Here is a 20,301-nt window from a genome sequence, read left to right on the forward strand (position 1 = left end):
TTTATTTTTCTTTTTTCTTTTTTAATTACTCAATGAATTTTATTACATTTATAGTTGTACAGGGATCATCACAATGCAATTTTATAGCATTTCCATCCTAAACCCCCAGCACATCCCCCCACCCCCCCAACCTGTCTCATTTGGAAAACATGTTTTTCAAAGTCTGTGAGTCAGATTCTGTTCTGTAAAGAAGTTCATTGTGTCCTTTTTAAAAATTCCATATGTAAGTGACAGCATATGATGTTGGTGTTTCACTGTCTGACTAACTTCACTTAGCATGATAATTTCTAGGTCCATTCATGTTGCGGGAAATGCTGACATTTCTTTCCTTTTAATGGCTGAGTAATATTCCATTGTGTAAGTGTAGCATATCTTCTTTATCCACTCCTCTGTCGGTGGACATTTAGGTTGTTTCAATATCTTGGCTATTGCAAATAGTGCTATAATGAATGTTGGAGTACATGTGTCTTTTCGAGTTATGGTTTTCTCTGGATGGGTGCCCAGGAGCGGGATTGCTGGATCAAATGGTAATTCTATTTTTAGTTTTCTGAGGCATCTCCATACTGTTCTCCACAATGATTGCACCAATTTATATTCCTACTGACAGTGTAATAGGGTTCTCTTTTCTCTGCACCCTCTCCACCATTTATTGTTTGTAGGCGTTTTGATGATGGCCATTTTGGCCAGTGTAAGATGGTACCTCATAGTGGTTTTTATTTGCATTTCTCTAATAATGAGTGATGTTGAACATCTTTTCATGTGTCCTTTGGCCATCTATATGTCTTCTTTGGAGAATTGTCTGTTTAGATCTGCCCATTCTTTGATGGGGTTGTTTGTGGTTTTTGCTATAGGCCATCATGAGAAAGAAAAATGGAGCTGGACGAATCAGGCTCCCTGGCTTCAGACTATACTACGCAGATAAAGTCATCGAAACCATATGGTACTGACACAGAAATATAGATCAGTGGAACAGGATAGAAAGCCCAGAATTAAACCCACACACCTACAGTCAACTAATCTTTGATGAAGGAGGCAAGAATATGCTATGGAGAAAAGACAGTCCTTTCAATAAATAGTGCTGGGAAACCTGGATAGCTACATGTAAAAGAATGAAATTAGAACACTTCTTAACACCATACACAAAAATAAACTCAAAATGGATTAAAGACCTAAATATAAGACCAGATACTATAAAACTCTTAGAGGAAAACATAGGCCTAACACTCTTCAAGATAAACCACAGCAATATCTTCTCAGATCCACCTCCTAGAGTAATGACAATAAAAGCAAAAATAAATAAATGAGAATTAATTAAAGTTAAAAGTTTCTGCACAACAAAGGAAACCCTGAACAAAACAAAAATGCAACCTATAGAATGGGAAAAATATTTGCAAATGCAGTGACTGACAAGGGATTAATCTCCAAAATATAATTTTATTTAAATATTACTATATATAAGTACATTAACATTTAATGTAATATTATTTAGTAATAAGTATATTATTATTAATTATTATTAGATTATTTCACTCTGTATAACAAGCACACACAAGTAATTATAGAATATTTTTCCCAAATGACATTATCTCTTTTGTTGTTGTTTTTTAATACCACTGTGCCTGGGGTTAGCAATACTGTGTCCTTTTAGAGCATGGTCCTGCAGACTGGCAGCTCTGCCTAAGACTTGTGATCCCAACAACAAGGAGATAAGCTCCAAAAACAAAGTTGGAAGGAAGAGTCCACACCAGGCTGTCCTTACCTCTGTTACCACCTGCACGATTAAGAGGTTCCCCCCTCAGGTTTAGTGGTTCATTAGAAAGCTGTTTTATTCAGGGTTGTGGTCTGTTATAGAGAGAAGATACAGGTCAAAAATTAGCCTAAGGAAGAGACACAAGGTGCAGAGTTGGGAAGATTCCAAATGTGAAGCTTGTTTTCCTCAGGACATGTTCCCTTCCCACACTCCATGTGTGACTGTATGTGTGATATCACCAGCTCAGGAAGCTCACGTGACAATGGTGTTCAGAGTTTTTCATTTTTCTTTTTTAGGGCTGCACCTGTGGCCTATGGAAGTTACTGGGCCAGGGGTCCAATTGGAACTGAAACTGCAGGCCTACACCACAGCCACAGCAACATGCGATCCAATCTGTATCTTCAACCTGCCCTGTAGCTTGTGGCAGTGCTAATCCTAACCCACTGAGTGAGGCCAGGGATCGAACCCGCATCCTCATAAATGCTGGTTGGGTTTTTCACCCACTGAGTCACAACGGGAACTACTGTTCAGAGTTTTTATTGGGACTTAGTTGCTTATGTGATTTACTTAATTTTGGCATTTGAGCTGATACCATGTGGCCTTGGAGCTCAGCTTGAATAACAAAGACACTCCTAATCAGGGAAATCCCAAGGGTTTAGAACTTACCTCCTGGGACCTAGGGACAAAGGCCAGTCAGGCCTCTCTTTCGGAAAGACCAAATTCTTCTTCTTCTTCTTCTTTATTATTATTATTATTTTTTTTTTTGTCTTTTTGCTAGTTCTTGGGCCGCTCCCGCGGCATATGGAGATTCCCAGGCTAGGGGTTCAATTAGAGCTGTAGCCACCGGCCTACACCAGAGCCACAGCAACACAGGATCCGAGCCGTGTCTGCAACCTACACCACAGCTCATGGCAACGCCGGATCGTTAACCCACTGAGCAAGGGCAGGGACCGAACCCTCAACCTCATGGTTCCTAGTCGGATTCGTTAACCATTGCGCCACAACGGGAACTCCAAGACCAAATTCTTTACTGCATAAATTGTTGTAACAATTCAAACAATATAGAAAATAAACGGTCCTCTAGAATCCCATGGGGATGACTAGTGTTCTGTTGATGGTTTGGTATATATTCTTCCAGATGTTTAATACACATGCAAACATTTTTTGAGTGTACTTTGAATCAGACTATAGTTAACAATGTAACTAGGCTTTTTCACTTAAGAATGTGTCTCTGGGTGTATATTTTGTGTGTGTATTTTAATGAGCACCTTGAAGTTTAACACTGGGAGATAATTTTTAAAACTTTTCCACCTAAAAAGTAGTGCTGCATTAAACATTCTTGTATATACATCTTTGTGTATTTTTCTCATTGAAATAAATTTCTTGAAATAGAGTTGCTGATTAAAAGGATATGGATATTTTGAAATTTCATATGTACTTCATTATTACTTCTCTTGGGATATTTTCTGTGAAACAGTTTATAGAATGTCAACATTGTTAATATCTCCATATTACTCCTAGGTAAACATTGCAACTTCAACAATTTCAAATGTCGAATATGCCCACATTCCACATCTCAGCCCAGCTGTAATTCCTCCCCTGCAAAATGAATCATTTTTATCATCCTCAAATAATGGGAATCTGGAAGTTCTTACAGGATTGAGTACTGCACACATCAATGGGAAACCTGCTTGTGATGAATTTGATCAACTAATCAAAAATATGGCCCGGGTAAGAGCATTTCTTCCTGTTGGTTACCATAGCATGTATTAAGAATATAACTGAGCCGTGGATAATTTGAAGAATATTTATACATTTTTAGATTCTGTATGTTATATACATACTTTAAATACATGAAATGATTTTAAAACCTTATATTCTTATTAATGAGGATACAACATCTGAAAAAATTGGAATGCAAAAGACAGATTTTTTGCAAGTTAGAGTTCAGAGATTTTTCTATTCCTATTTTTTTTTTTTACTGCCACACCCATGGCACATGGAGGTTCCCAGGCTAGGGGTCGAATTAGAGCTGTAGCCACTGGCCTACCCTGCAGCCAGAGCAACTCCAGATCTGAGCTGCATCTGCAACCTGCAGCACAGCTCATGACAACGCCAGATCTTAACCCACTAAACACGAGGCCAGGAATCCAATCTGTGTCCTCATAGATACTAGTCAGATTTGTTTCCACTGAGCCACCATGGGAACTCCTCCTTTTTTTTTATTATCACATTAAACTTAACATTATATGTTATGTTCCAGAAAAATTCTTCAGGCTAAATAAAATGTCTCATTCTAGGTGGGATGAGTGCTAAGGATTATCTTAGGAAAAAATTTAAAAATTTTCTCTTTTATAAGTGGAATAATAGCACTAATAAGATTACTGCAAGTGTAGTGATGGACATTTAATTATTTTTGTTTCTTTTCCTGTGCAGGGTCGCCATGTAGAAGTGTTTGAGCTCCTTAAGCCTCCATGTGGAGGCCTGGGGTTCAGTGTTGTGGGCCTGCGGAGTGAACACCGGGGAGAGCTGGGGATATTTGTGCAGGAGATCCAGGAGGGCAGTGTGGCTCACAGGTGGGACTGCCAGTTTCTTCTTCTTCTTCTTCTTTTTTTTTTTTAAGTTACTTTTTTTTTTTTTTTTGTTAATTGTAGCAAAGTTGATTTATAATATTGTAACTTCTCTTTTTGATACCACATTCAGAAGGTGTTGATCACCTTGGGAGATTTTTGAGAAACAAAAAACGAATAAAAACAGACAAAAAACCTGAAGATTTTTACTTTTTTTTTTTCATTTTTGTCATTTGTCTTTTGGGGGCTGCACCTGCGGCGTATGGAGGTTCCCAGGCTAGGGGTCCAATAGGAGCTATGGCTGCTGCCTTACACCACAGCAGCAATGCAGGATCCTAGCCATGTCTGTGACCGACGCCACAGCTCACGGCAATGCCAGATCCTTAACCCACTGAGCAAGGCCACAGATCGAACCTGAGACCTCATGGTTCCTAGTCCTATTCGTTGCCGCTGTGCAAAGATGGGAACTCCTGGAGGTTTTTAAAAATCATTAAATCATTAGCATTTTATAATAAAGTTCTGTTTTCATTTTTTAAAGTTTTTTGAAGCATAGTTGATTTACAGTGTTGTGATAATTTCTACTTTTTCACAAAGTGATTCAGTTATGCACACATCCATTCTCTTTTAGATTCTTTACTCATAGATTATCACAGAATATTGGGTAGAGATCCCTGTGCTACACAGCGGGTCCCCATTGGAGCAGTCATTCCAGATAGCTGAGTGTGCATATGCCAATCCTAAACCCTCAGTCCTTTGAAAGAAGAGTAACTTTTAAATATAGTCATAACTTAATTACTTTTTAATAAGGTCAGAACATTTTGAATAGGACATTGCTCTCATCGTTATTAAATGGGCTCTTTTTGATTAGATTTTAAAATTACTCTATAGACAAAGATACAAATGGCCTGTGGTAATTTGAACTATATTTTATTTATTACTCAAAGCAATAACTAAATATATACATCTTTGCTTTCATTTGTAGATTGGAACATGTAAAGCACAATGTATAGATTGAGTGGGTAGCTGAAAAGAAGGCTTTTGACTGGGAGGGTTTCATTAGGGGTGGGTAACTGTAGCCAAAACAAAAACATTTTTTTTTTCTTTCCAATTTTATTGAGATATAGTTGGCATACAGCACTGTGTAAGATTAAGGTATACAGTGTAATGACCGGGCCTACCTGAATCATGGAATGACTATCATAAAAATGACACCATTTCATATAGATAAAAATTAAATAAATTGAAAAAAGATGTAGGACTACAGGAAAACGCTTACAAAGTGTGGGCATTAGAAAATGGGTTTAGGGAGTTCCCATCGTGGCGCAGCGGTTAATGAATCCGACTGGGAACCACGAGGTTGCGGGTTCGGTCCCTGCGCTTGCTCAGTGGGTTAACGATCCGGCGTTGCCATGAGCTGTGGTGTAGGTTGCAGACACGGCTCGGATCCTGTGTTGCTGTGGCTCTGGTGTAGGCCGGTGGCTGCAGCTCCGATTCGACCCCTAGCCTGGGAACCTCCATATGCCGCGGGAGCGTCCCAAGAAATAGCAAAAAGACAAAAAAAAAAAAAAAAAAAAAAAAAAAAGAAATTGGGTTTAGGAGTTCCTGTCGTAGCGCAGTGGTTAACGAATCTGACTAGGAACCATGAGGTTGCGGGTTTGATCCCTGGCCTTGCTCAGTGGGTTAAGGATCTGGTGTTGCTGTGAGGTGTGGTGTAGGTTGCAGACGCAGCTCGGATCCCGTGTTGCTGTGGCTCTGGTGTAGGCCTGCGGCTACAGCTCTGATTAGACCCCTAGCCTGGGAACCTCCATATGCTGTGGGAGCGGCCCTAGAAAAGGCAAAAAGACAAAAAAAAAAAAAAGACAAAAAAAAAAGACAAAAAAAAAGAAAAGAAAATGGGTTTAAAATTAACCTGAAAATGCATGTTGGAGAAAATGTCATTGCTTGAGAACCAACAGTTTATCTTTTACCTCCGTTTTCATTCCTAGAGATGGAAGATTGAAGGAAACTGATCAAATCCTCGCTATTAACGGACAGGCACTTGATCAGACAATTACGCATCAGCAGGCCATCAGCATCCTGCAGAAAGCCAAAGATAATGTCCAGCTAGTTATTGCCAGAGGCTCATTGCCTCAGCTCATCAGCCCCATAGTTTCCCGTTCTCCTTCTGCGGCCAGCACCATTTCAGCTCACTCCAATCCGGTGAGTACACATGATTTTCAAGAGGAATAGAATATATTTTTCTAATTCTTTTTGGTTTGGTACAGGTTCACAATTCCTGTAAGTTCTTTGTACTTCTTGGATTTTTGCCTTTTTGTTCTTTTCTCTCTCCCTAGCCTAGGATACTTATTATGTAATTATGATAAAGTTTCCAGCTTTTAAAAAACCTTTTTAGTTTTCTTGGTGTAGTTTTTTTTTTAACTTCATATCATGCCTAAAAAAAAAATTTAATCCCTTAAAAAATTGACTCATTTGTAAACAAATAAAATCATGATTTTGCTTTGTATGTTGTTTCACTGAGAAGTCAGTGACTTTAAGAGCTCATTTAATTTGGAATCCTGTGCAACAGGATTTATGCATAAGTTCTTTACAGCTAAAGGTTTACAGCTAACCCTTTTTCTTTTTCCCTTGTTCATTGCTTTTTTTTTTTTTTTTTTTAAGTTTTAAAAAGTATCTCACAAATTGCTGTCTCTCTTTACCTGGTAAAATGTGGTCACTATAATGATGCATTGGTAATAACAAGAATCATTACATCAGTAACTAACAATCTGTTGAAAGAGAAGTATACCAAATAAAAGGGAAACTGTTAAGGCTCATTATTATGTCTGCACTCAGTTATTTAATACTAATTACAGAATAATATTCACAAAAATCTCAAGTGTAATAAAATTTTAGTTTTTCTTAAATGCTTTCAAATTAATATGGGAGCTTTGTTTTCAGGTTCACTGGCAGCATGTGGAAACTATCGAATTGGTGAATGATGGTTCTGGTCTGGGATTTGGCATTGTAGGAGGAAAAGCAACTGGTGTGATCGTGAAAACCATTCTCCCTGGAGGAGTAGCTGATCAGGTAAGCCACTCCAGCAGATCTTTTATGTCTTACCACGTAATATGATAATGTTAGAATCTTTTTTTTTTTTTTTGGCCAGTCTTCTCTGTAGAGTGTTTCTCATTGACCTGAGGAGAATTACATTTGAAAAGAGACCTTGATCTTCAGTTACAGTTATAGAGAGTGATCTTAAGACTCTTGAGATTCATAGACTAAAGCCCAGGTTATGATTTTGATTATTATAGAAGTAGCTCTCCTTTATTTTATAATGATAAACCATGTTTATGAGCCTAGTTATTTGTTTTATAGCCTCAGAGTATTATGGAAAAAAGAATACTTCATTATTGAGGGGAAAAAAAATAAGACTCATGTTCTTTTAGGAATAGGTCACTGGTTTCATCTTTGTATATGAATCACCGCCTTTTTAATCACTTAGAGTAGTTAATTAAAGCGTTACTATTGATTCTTTTTTTTTTTGTTGTTGTTGTTGTTATTGTTGCTATTTCTTGGGCCGCTCCCATGGCATATGGAGGTTCCCAGGCTAGGGGTTGAATCGAAGCTGTAGCCACCAGCCTACGCCAGAGCCACAGCAACGCGGGATCCGAGCCGCATCTGCAACCTACACCACAGCTCACGGCAACGCCGGATCGTTAACCCACTGAGCAAGGGCAGGGATCGAACCCGCAACCTCATGGTTCCTAGTCGGATTCGTTAACCACTGCGCCACGACGGGAACTCCACTATTGATTCTATATAATGTTAGAATATATGTGTGAAAATTTAAAGTTATTAATTATGATTTATATTTTAATTTGACAAGTTCTAGTGTATCTTTTGCATTGGTTATAATGTTTTGTTTATAAAGCTGTTTGCTTTTGCATGTGTATTTAAATTATGAAGTTAGGTTTGTAAATATTTTTCATATTCATAAATGAAAGGCAGATTTATGGGCAGCCTTATCAGTAGAGGTATTGACAGTGACACAATAGTATGCATGTTTTCTTTTTAAATTTTAAACATTATCCAGTATCAAGCAGTATGCAGTGGAATTTCTCTAATTGACAGGCTTGTGATAAATAAGCTTTATCTCCTGTGTAGAGTTGCACTGTCTAATACTCTAGGTACTTGCCACATATCACTTTTTAAATTCAAATTTGAATTAATTAAAATTAAATAAAATTACCACCTCACTTTCTCAAATGGATTTGCTATATTTCAAATGCTCTATAGCCACATGTTGTCTGTGGCTGTCGTATCGGACAATGCATATTTTCATTATTGCAGGAGGTTCTAGTGGGCAGGGCTTATATGGAGGCTTATCAGACTGCTGGTCACTTCCCTTGTCTGTAGGCATTTATATCTCCCAAGGATTTCTTCTGCAAATGAGTTCTTTAGGGATGTTTATAATTGAAATGGCAAGGCAGAAAATTATAGTACTAACTCAGTGCTTTTTTGTGGTGCATACCATATTTTGAATATTATGCATTTGTATAATGAGCTATATTTCATCTTTCTTTAATAGCGTTTTCTGTTTTTGGGGGTCCCTCCAAAAATTCACAGAAAGACCAGTGTTTTCTTACATCATGTTCAAAGAAATCAATGAAAGGCTCATACAAATTATTGATTTGAAGAATATTTGTGAATTTTAGTTATTAGCATCACATTGAATGGCATTAGGATGCTTCAGAAGATAGCTAACATTACAACCACATGTTTAATGTACCATGGTTGGTAATTCATATCCTGTCTTTTGTCATTATTTATTCCCTTTCCCTCATTTAGGATTTCTCTGATGAAGTTAATAATATTAATATTGGTAATAGCAACAGTAACATCCTGATCGATTTCTTTTTATTCAGCATGGAAGATTATGCAGTGGTGACCACATCCTAAAGATTGGTGACACAGATCTAGCAGGAATGAGCAGTGAGCAAGTGGCCCAAGTCCTCAGACAATGTGGCAATAGAGTCAAGTTGATGATTGCGAGAGGTGCGATAGAAGAACCAGCAGCACCCGCCTCTTTGGGTGTCACGCTTTCCTCATCTCCATCTTCCACTCCAGAGATGCGGGTAAGGAGATTAAAAATGGTTAATGGGAAGGTCATAGACTATAGCTCTTACGTGATAATGATGTTTATTTAGAAATTAGACTTTTTAATGTTAGTGTATTAATGCTAAAGAATGAAACAATTCAAATGTAGAGAGGTTTCAGCACTAATAATTGTTTATTACTTAGGAGTAAAGTATAACAGAGGTTGTATGAATTAAAAATATTAGATTACTATTTTCCATTTTTCTTTAAGCAGCACATTTATAAGGATAGTGTTTTGAAGTGTGGATAAATTTTGAAGAATTATTTGCTACTAATACCTAAAATCTTGAATTCTAACTTTTGCTTATTTTGAAGGCCCTCGGTAAGGTTGACTGTAGATTCCATTCATTTCCTTTTCAGAGAAAAATTGATGGTAATTGTACCTACCTCATAAGCTTATTCTAAGGAGTAAATTAATTGAGATATGTCAATTAAGTTTCTTTTAGTGTCTTTTTGGGGGCAGAGTGGATGAATAAAGCTCACCAAAACCTTTCGATATTATTATTTTAAGGTATATTGTAGAACTGCTATCATATTTGTCCTAAGAAGTCTGTCCTTGACCCAGTCAATTAATTTTTTAAATAACGGTTATGCTTTTAGGTTGTAACAAAAGCTGTATTCGTAGGCATAGCATTCCATCTTTGTTCTTAACTTGATATGAAAAAAGTTAGAACATTTCAAAATTATTGGAATGTGATGGTTATCTGAAATAGTTCAGGTCACAAGACTTGTGGATTAAATTATGAACAAAATAATTTTATCCAGCAATTTCTTAAATATTTAGGAAGATAATTCCTCTCAATTTCTAGATGAACTTTATGGCAAATGCAAGTTTTACAGTCCTTTCTTACAGATCTAAAACAGTTATATATATATATTTCTATTATAGTGTTTTTTCTGTTTGCTACAAATTCTTTTTTTAATATTCTAACCTCTGCAAGCCCTTTAAAACTTTATTAGAACATTTGAAATTTTTCATGATTCTGTTGTTTTTAGGATTGAATCTGGTTGCTATTTTTTGCAGGGAGAAAGAAGTAAAGAAAGCAAGCCTGTTTATGAAAGTATTTAAATGGCATTCTTTTGTGGTAAACAAAACACTTTATTCAGCAATATATAAATGAATGCAATACCGAAAACCACTTGATGTAATTGAAAGCTTAGAAAAATATCTATTCTGTGCATATCATCATTTCTGAAGCTTGTGCCCCTTTTAAAACCATTCGATAGTCAAATTGCCACCCTCTAAAATAGCACTCGCATAAGTCTTATTAAAAATAGAAAACACATTTGTTTCAATTGAAGCAGATTTCATCCTGTCATTTTCTTGTAATTATCTAAACTTTAAACTTTTGCTAAGTTTGCACAGATAATTATGTACAATGAAAAAATAAACTTTATTATGAAGTTATATCTCATTTAGGTGGACTTATCAGTGAGGTACAGAGCGTATGTAAAGAAAATCAGGAAGCATTATCAGCTAGCTCCGACCTGCATGTCCATTCAAACCATAAACTTCATTCTTGGTATCTTTCTAGGGTTCTCTGTGGGATATGCTGACCCCATACTGACATATGATGCCATCAACTTATTGATGACCTACTACACTAGTCCACTCATATTCAGTTTAGGCAGGCTTGCCCTTCAGTCCCATATATAATAACAAGTCTGCATATTAAAGAAACCTGCTTTCAGGTATCATTCCAGGAATGAAACAAATCAGTGCCAAAAGGCATGTTTCCTTCTTAAAGCCTGAATTTATAAAGCAAATACAAGGACAGTTTTTATTAGCTTTCTAGTACATTTCACTGGCTTTCAAAATAATCATCAGTCTATTAGTAATATATCTGGAAGATGATTCATATTCATGGTGTTAGAATCAGCTCCCAACATAAAATAGTAGTAACAGCATGTCCTGAATGGACAGTACACTGCCCTCCACCCCACCCCCCACATACATTCTAGGAGGGATTTATGTACTATGCAGCATATAACAGCAAGGCTTTGTATCCAACCTATCTGCCTTCCAGTTGTGCCTCTACTAGATTGCTCACTGTTTGTCCTTGGAAGAGTTTATATTCCTTAGATTCCTCAGAGAAAAATTGACGGTAATTGTACCTACCTCATAAGCTTATTCTAAGGAGTAAATTAATTGAGATATGTCAAGTGCCTGTTATATAGAAACTGTTAAATAAATGTTAGCTGGACTTGTTCTTATTCCTGATAGACAGTTGAGCAAAGTGATGCTTAGAAAAAAATTCATTGGCAAAGCTAGATTTGAACTTGTTGATATGAGTTCAAAACATGAGTTGTTTCAACTGTATTAATATCCTAACTCCTTCAAAAACAAAGATGAGCCATCCTTGAAAACAGAATTTGTTAAAATAAGAAACTATTTGATTTTTTACATTTTCCACACAGAAACAATAATGTGTTTCTCTGATTGGGACATTCAGCTTTACTCCTGACATTCCTTTTCAGCAAAAATGTGATGCTCAGTCCAAGTTGTCAAGACTAAGGAATAATCCCTATTATAATCCTCTAGCAGAGTTCTCTAATACCTAATTGTATCATATTATTTCTAAATGAGATTGTGGCTTAAGAAGTGTATTATTTCTTTATATGTTTATTTTTCTGTATATTTACTTATCCATTTTATTTTAGGTTGATGCTTCCACTCAGAAAAGTGAAGAAAGTGAGACATTTGATGTAGAACTCACTAAAAATGTCCAAGGATTGGGAATTACCATTGCTGGTTACATTGGCGATAAAAAATTAGGTAGTTTTTAAGCATTAATAGTTTATTTCTTTTATCTTGGCAATTGCCTCTGATATCTTCGTCTTATGAAATAATCAAATCAATATGTTTTCAGATTTTCTGATAAACTAATTGAAACCTTCCTTAGGAATGATTTAATGCAAGTGACGTATATTTTATTTCAGTTGGGCAAAAACCCTTGTCTTTTGTGTAGCCTCAATTTCTACCAGTGTTTTTGTTTGTGTGGTTTGTTAAGATATATCTATTCAAAATTGTACTTTATAATGGATATTCTTTGAGGGTGCTTTGTAAATAGTAAAACAAAACAAAACAAAAAACCAAAACCAAACCTATTTCTAATCTTAGAACCTTCAGGAATCTTTGTAAAGAGCATTACAAAGAGCAGTGCTGTTGAACATGATGGAAGAATCCAAATTGGAGACCAAATTATAGCAGTAAGTAACATATTTAATTAGCTTTGTTAATTTTAATGGTTGAGAATGCATTCTCCTAGTTTACTCAGTTTTAAGAACTAAAGGTAGCTTTGTACTATCTTAAGATTGCTTTGGTGATTTGAGGCTGACGTCATAATTACCCATTTTATTATTTTGTGGAAAGTAAGAGCATTAGGTAGAAGCTTTATTATCTCAATTTTAAAAGTAGGACTCTTTCTTGAATATTTTCTGATACAATGATGTCTGGTTGTAGTGAGTTGGTCACATTAATAATCATACTTGTATTTTAGTTGCAGACTAAAATAGAAAGCTAAAGAGTAGATGTTAAGGGAGTACCCATTGTGGTGCAGCAGAAACGAATCTGACTAGGAACCATGAGGTTGTGGGGTCAATCCTTGGCCTCGCTCAGTGGGTTAAGGATCCGGTGTTGCCATGAGCTGTGGTGTAAGTCGAAGATATGGCTTGGATCTGGTGTTCCTGTGGCTGTGGCGTAGACTGGCAGCTGTAGCTCTGATTTGACCCCTGGGAACCTCCATATGCTACAGGTGTGGCCCTAAGAAATAAAATAAGAAAAAATAGAAAAAAAATATAGATTAAAAAAAAGAGTAGATGTTAAAATCTTTAGTGTACTTGAATCTGAACTAGGGTTGTGTGCATTTTTACATTAGCAAAATGATGCTGTTATTGTTGGCACCATGACCAAAGTTCCTTTTAGCTCTAAGAGTAGAAAGAATAGAAGAAATAGATCCAGCACCTCCTATTAGATCAAATTGTTTGTTGTTATCCTAGTAACATTAGAAGGTTTTTTTTTTCGCCATCTGACTATTCAAGACACTGTATAAAGAATCCAACTGTTGGTTCAGTATTTGTGGTAACTGGACTACCTTAACTACTTCTCAGAACACAATTTCATGAGACCCTGCATCAACGGCTTTCTGGTTAAATAAGTTTAGGAGAAACTGCATGTGATATACATGCTTCACATTGCACATTGAAAAATCAAGACTGAGAAGTTCTGCAGTAAAGAAACTTGTTTAACCCTTGTACTTCAGAGTTACCTAAACTTTTGTAATCATGAGTCCTTTCTTTCCTCGAACATAGATTAATATTCCTGAGAATACATTTTGGGGATGCTGATTTATCTTAATATGTATTTGTTTATGCTTAAATGAAGTCTTTGTTATCCCTTTAGGATCTTAATAGTAGTAAGAAAGTAGAATGTTAAGATAGAAGACTCCTTGTTCATTGCAGCATTTTTTCACAACAGCTGATAAGTGACCCAGATGTCCATCTGCAGATGAATGGTTAAACAAAACGTGGTATCTACATACAGTAGAATAGAATGTAGTCTTTTTTTTTCTTTTTCTTTTTCTTTTTAGGGCTGCACCCACAGCATAAGGAAGTTCCCAGGCTAGGGGTCAAATCAGAGCTATAGCTGCTGGCCTTCGCCATAGCCACAATAATGCCAGATCTAAGCCATTTCTGTGACCTTCACCACCGGTCACAGCAAGGTTGGATCCTTAACTCACTGAGCAAGGCCAGAGATCAAACCCACATCCTCTTGGATACTAGTAGGGTTTGTTTCCACTGAGCCACAGCGGGACTTCAGAACATAGTCTTATATAGAAGGAAATTCTGTCAAATCCTACGTCTTGAGAATGTTATGCTAAGCGAAATAAGCCAGGCACAAGAAAGCAAATCCTGTGTGTTTTCACTTAATAATAGCTGAAGTAGTCAGACTTTAGAAGCAGAAAATACAATAGTTGTTGTGAGGGGCAGGGAGAAGGGGAGATGAGGAGCTGTTGTTTAGTGAGTATAGAATTTCAGTTTTGAAAGATGAAAATATTCTGGAGTCTATCATATAGTGAAGTGCATATATTTAACACTACTGAGCTGTATACTTAAAATGGGTAAGATGGTAAATTTCATGTTTTGAGTTTTATTTCACAATTAAAAAAAAAAAAGGTGTCCTTTGTCTCTGCTCTTTGCTTCTACATTGCAGCTTCCTGACTTTTCTTGACCTTAGTTCTATAGAACTCCTAACTACACCTGTTTACCTCTTAAAATTTGCTCTTAAGATTAAGTTATCCTTGCCCACCTAGGCTGACTATATCCTGGAAAAGAGCTTTCCTGTTGTATCTCTTTTTTTAACATAGAATAAAAATTAACTACTCTACACTTTTTCATTTTGGAAGAAAAGAAGAAAGAGAGAGTGAATATATACATATTCTAAATCCATATCTGATAAGGAATTAAAAATTGAATACATAGCTAATACTCCTCACAAGCTGTATATTTTAATCCAATAGAAAGCTCTTTTAACAGTCAGCTTTCTTGAGATACAACCCATAGAACATACAACTTGTCCATTTAAAGTGTATAATTCAGAGACTTTTAGTATATCCACAGTTGTACATCCATTATCACAACCAACTATAGAACATTTTTATTACCCTTGAGAGAAACCCCTTCCCATTAGTGGTTACTGCTGAATTCCCCCATCCTCCAGACCTGGACAACTACCAATCTATAGATTTGCCTGTTCTGGACTTTTCATGTAAAAACAACCATTTAAGAGGTGATCCTTTTGTAATTTGCTTCTTTTGCTTAGCATAATGTTTTCAGGGTTCATCCATGTTATAGCATATATCAATTCTTAATTAATTAAATTTTTTGCCTTTTTTTTTTTTAGGGCTGCACTCGTGGCATATGGAGGTTCCCAGGCTAGGGGTCCAGTAGGAACTACAGCTGTGGGCTTACACCACAGCTCACGGCAACACCAGATCCTTAACTCACTGAGCAAGGCCACGGATTGAACCTGTAACCTCATTGTTCCTAGTTGGATTCATTTCTGCTGTGCCACGATGGGAACTCCTTTATTTTCATAGCTGAATAATATTCCTCTGTGTCACCATACCACATTTTATCCATGTCATCAGGTAATGGGCATTTGGGTTGTTTCCACATTTTGACTCTTACTAGACAATGCCACACTGAAAATTCATGTACAAACTTTTATGTAAAAGTATGTTTTAATTTCTCCTGGGTGTATACTTTGGAGTGGAATTGCTGGATCATCTAACTCTGTTAAGCATTTAGCAAGAAGCAGGATTTCTTTACCTACAAAACTGGGATAAGCAAACTTCCGTAGTATGATTTTTAGGAAAACTAAATGAGTTATTCAGTTAAAATACCTAGTATACTTGGCACATAAGTACAGTTTAATTAAGCAGATGTTTATTGAATGCCTGAAATAATTACACATTTGAGTCTCACAAAATATTCCCTTCAAACTTGTCATTATTTTCATTCTTATGTAAGTGGAACTTCAAATATAATTTTGCTTGGACAAGATCAACCCTACAGGAAATTGTTGACTCAAAAATAAAAGCCCTCTTCTTCTGAAGTATTTACCTGCTTTCAATAAAATCATTTTTCTTTGCTATCATCAATTCTGATTTTGAATTTTTAGCAAGATTCTCTTACCTCAGAGTTAGAAACACCTCAGATTTCTAGGGAACATCATGCAGTACTTCTGATCTTGCATTAATTTTGTGCAAAATACCACCATCTTGTGGGCTTTTGAGATGGGGTAGTAAAATTCTTTGCACTAGTTGCATTTTCACAACTGTTGTCTTTGTTTTTTCAGTTATGTCTTAGCAGCTATTTGAAACTATACTGTTTTCATTTTGTAATTGTTGAAGTGGTAAGAAGACTAAGAAATTATCTTACTACTATTTTGAGGAAGTATTATTTTATTTTATTTATTTATTTATTTTGCCTTTTCTAGAGCCGTACCTTCGGCATATGGAGATTCCCAGGCTAGGGGTCTAATCGGAGCTGTGGCTGCTGGCCTGCGCCACAGCCACAGCAATGTGGGGTCTGAGCCGTGTCTGCAACCCACACCACAGCTCACGGCAATGCCGGATCCTCAACCCACTGAGCAAGGCCTGGGATTGAACCCGCAACCTCATGGTTCCTAGTCGGATTCGTTAACCACTGTGCCACAATGGGAACTCCGAGGAAGTATTATTTTAAAACATTAAACTCTTTTGTTCTAAGATTCCTGTTTTATCATTTATGCTCTGTTGTCCCCTAGGGTTTCTCTATAGGCCTTATGGGGGCAGGGAGTAGAGCAAATGAGACCTTTTTTCATTATATCTTACTATTCTTTATATGAATTACTTATTAGAAGGACTCTACTTTTTTTTTTTTTTTAAAGTTGACCAAACTTGTCTTTAGGCAAAATCATGTATTCCTTTTTTTTAGATTGGTATACAGAAATCCTTGATAAAAGCAGTATAGAATTATGTCTGAATTAGAAAAATTTAAATAAGTATGTAAATAAGGACAGGTATCAAACATTGTGTTTGATATTCTGTCTTTGTTAATTGTCTCAAGTTCTCTCTTTATGTGTGTATGTAGGAATAGGCTGTGTTGGAGGAGGGTTTGGCCAGCTAGATTGAGTAGACTGAGGACCAGGGGTTTTCCATTTGCTTCAACTAGGATTTCTCCCTGTAAATTTTGGTACCTGAACTGCATATTATGAGGATGTTGGATCTGCCCTTCATGTAGCACAGAGGCAATTTATTGCCATTGCACATAGTTCCGAAGTACTTTTGTCTCTGGTACAGTGGGGTCTAAAGCCACCTCTTAACTCTTTTCCTGTGATAATGAGGGACCAGAGCCAGCCTGGACCTTAATTTAGGTTTTGGTGATTTTGTCTCATATATGATGGATGTAATTATATTTGACAGACACTGCTCCCATGAAAACTTGAATTTTTTTATATTTATTAGTCACTTTTTATTAATACGTATACCAGTTTCTGAGTATCTTTTCAGTATAGTGCCATGCAAGTAATTTCGGAAAAGTAGGTACCATTATTCTTGTATTACACATGAAGAAGATGCTGAGAAGTTTGAACTAAAGTCTAGATTTAAAAGTCTGAAATTAGTCCATTATAGCAATTTCTTCTATGCTAGTACTTACTATCTCAGAACTTGGGGCCCAGAATGTGTTTTTAAATACACATAGTCAAGATTTGAAATAAAGGGAAAAAATGGTTTTTTAAAAGGTATTTGAACTTTATGACTATTAAGTAGATAAAATCATATACATTAGATTTTTTCTTAATGAAACTGCATTTTTAAAGAATTGAGCCATAAAAATCTATTGCAGGTGAAAACTTGTGGCCTAACTTCTGTGCATTTTAATAATTTTTATGCAACCTCAAAGTTGAGATTTTGTGATATATTTCTCCTTTTCTAGAATACTTTGAGGGCAAATAATATGTTAATTTCTTTTAGATTATTTTTTATCTTTGAAGTTTAAAGACTATAAAATTTGAACATAGTTAAGAAAAAAGGCCTTTTCCTAGAAAGTACTCTTAATGGTTTATGATTTAAAATTTCAGAAGATTTCCATGTACCTGTATTTAAATGGGATCACATTAGTTTATACTTTTTTTTAATTTTACTTAGAAATATATTGGGTTATGTGATGGAAATCCTGTGAATGATCATTATACAACTACAGAGGTGATAAATTCATTTGAGTAATTAAAAAAAGAAAAAAGAAAAAAATATGTTGAAGAGGTATGGTCATATCAATACATACAGATAGATCTATTGTAATATATTTAAGCAACCCTTATTCATGGAGAGTTATGTTGTTTATAGTTGTTTGCTATTGCAGACAACTTACTACATACCACTTTATAGGTCTTTTATGGACTAAGACTTGAAACATTTGGTTGTGCTGTAATAGTATTATTTAGACTTGAATTTTGCTTATTTTATTATTCAGCACTGGATCTTGTATGCCCCTACATTCTTTCTTTGAATTTTATTTTATTTTTTCATTCTTTAAACTTTTATTGAAGTATAGTTGATTTACCATGTCTTGATAATTTTTGCTGTACAGCAGAGTGATTTAGATATATATACACACATATCCATTCTTTTTCAGATTCTTTTCCCATATAGGTTGTCACAGAATATTGAGTAATCTCTCAGTCATCTAGAGTGTTTTTTGAGTGGACTTTACAGAAAGTATGTTGGTAGACTTTCTGAACATTTTCTGGCTGACAGCCTCGTTGGACTCCTTTGCACACTTGGATGATTTTGCTGGGGATAACATAGATTTTGCATAAGGAAGACTTAGTGGGAATCATCTTATACAACTTTTAAAATTTTATCATCAACTGTCCCTTTTAATTTTCTGCAGGGAAGGATCACCCCTTTCCCCTGGAAGAAATCTTATGCAGGTCCCATGACTTATGTTATTCTCAGAGAGTAAATGTCCTATAGCCAATTAAAATCACCAAATACAGCCCCAACTTAGTAATTAAAAATTTCCTTTCCTAAATAATAATCTAATTTCAAACCACAGCTCTGGCCTAGCAGAGACCTGCTGTGGACCGATGGCTTACTTAGGGACAGAGAGTGTACTTTGCAGTCATTCTTCCTTATGTACCTTCTTTCTTCCTCCCTCATCTTCTTGTGGTTTCTGACTGTTGCCAGTGTAAAAGGTGACAGAAGGAAGAGAGGGAAGGACGATAAGACACTACGTTCTTGACTGGCACTGCTATAAGATGGCTTTATGTTGAATGAGGCTGGTGCATGTGTTTAAAGCGGATGGTCACGTACGTCTTAGGCTTCTGGGAGATCCTAGTGGAGGTACTTGACTTAACTTTCCATGACAGTTGGTGGATTTTCCATCTGACTGACTCTTCCCTTGGCCCTAGTTTCTCAGCATTCTACTCCATTGCTTCTCTCTTTGGGTACCATCCTTCCCTAGGGGTAGATATCCAAATCTCTCTAGCCTGGCTCTCTCATGTGTGTGGCCTTCTTTTGGTTCATGCCCAGAGAAAGTCAGGCTCTTGAGCAGTTCTCAGCGTAACACCAGTTTTCTCTTGCTGCACTGTCAAAGCAATCAAATAGCCTCTCTCTTAACCTCCTGGTGGAGTTAGACACGCAGTCTGCTACATTCTTCCCTGTAACAGGTGACACAATCCTTCTGATTTGTCATCAAAAGCTAAACATCTCAGTGGGTGAGATGGAGAGTTATCACACTCTTTCTAAAACACGAAATAAACCTTCTCTTAAATTTTCCTAATCAGTAACAACTCAGCCATTTTAAGCCCGAAATGTGTACCAATTATAATTCTTGAGCACATGATTTAAATTTCTGCAAGGTGGCCCTCTCACAACACACTTTGGTATAGGATCATAGATAGCATCTCAAACATAATTTCCATTTTCACCTGTGTTAACACTGAGTATAAAATTTGTGGTTTGTAATTTCTTTCAGAAATCCTCAGGATAGCTTGCTCACTCTGTTGCCTAGATGCTGGTAGATCTTTCTCTTTTAACTTTTGTAATCCAAGAATTTTTTCAAGATATATCCAGGTGCTAATTTTCTCTAGTTTTTCATGGACCTCTTTGATTTATAGACCTAGGTAAATTTCCTTACCTCGTAATAATTTATTTGATTACTTTCCCTCAATTATTCCATTCTCCTCGTAATTCTTTTTACATTTATATTATTTTCTCGTTCAGCCATGTTACGTCTTCAGTCTTATTTCTCTGATTGTTTTTTTTCTATTAATTATTATCATCTGAAAGATGGGAA

General features: G+C 36.1%; 1 protein-coding gene across 50 annotated transcripts in view; it reads left to right on the forward strand.

The window, feature by feature from the left end:
• Positions 1 to 20,301, forward strand: part of MPDZ (multiple PDZ domain crumbs cell polarity complex component) — a 434,463-nt gene that overhangs the window by 316,520 nt on the left and 97,642 nt on the right. For all 50 annotated transcript variants that reach the window (XR_014821624.1, XR_014821629.1, XR_014821625.1 and 47 more), the window contains 7 exons: positions 3,272 to 3,481; positions 4,187 to 4,326; positions 6,306 to 6,519; positions 7,258 to 7,386; positions 9,225 to 9,434; positions 12,118 to 12,232; positions 12,578 to 12,666. Coding sequence is in view for 38 of the 50 variants with exons in the window: in XM_084985533.1 (XP_084841659.1) it covers positions 3,272 to 3,481; positions 4,187 to 4,326; positions 6,306 to 6,519; positions 7,258 to 7,386; positions 9,225 to 9,434; positions 12,118 to 12,232; positions 12,578 to 12,666 (1,107 nt within the window). In the remaining 12 variants the exon portion in view is untranslated. The remainder of the gene's footprint in view (positions 1 to 3,271; positions 3,482 to 4,186; positions 4,327 to 6,305; positions 6,520 to 7,257; positions 7,387 to 9,224; positions 9,435 to 12,117; positions 12,233 to 12,577; positions 12,667 to 20,301) is intronic.

The sequence above is a fragment of the Sus scrofa genome, chromosome 1 (assembly GCF_054392235.1).
Source record: "Sus scrofa isolate SSC_HxYL_T2T_F1_AM1 chromosome 1, Sscrofa_HxYL_maternal_Yorkshire_Landrace_v2.0, whole genome shotgun sequence".
Taxonomy (NCBI): domain Eukaryota; kingdom Metazoa; phylum Chordata; class Mammalia; order Artiodactyla; family Suidae; genus Sus; species Sus scrofa.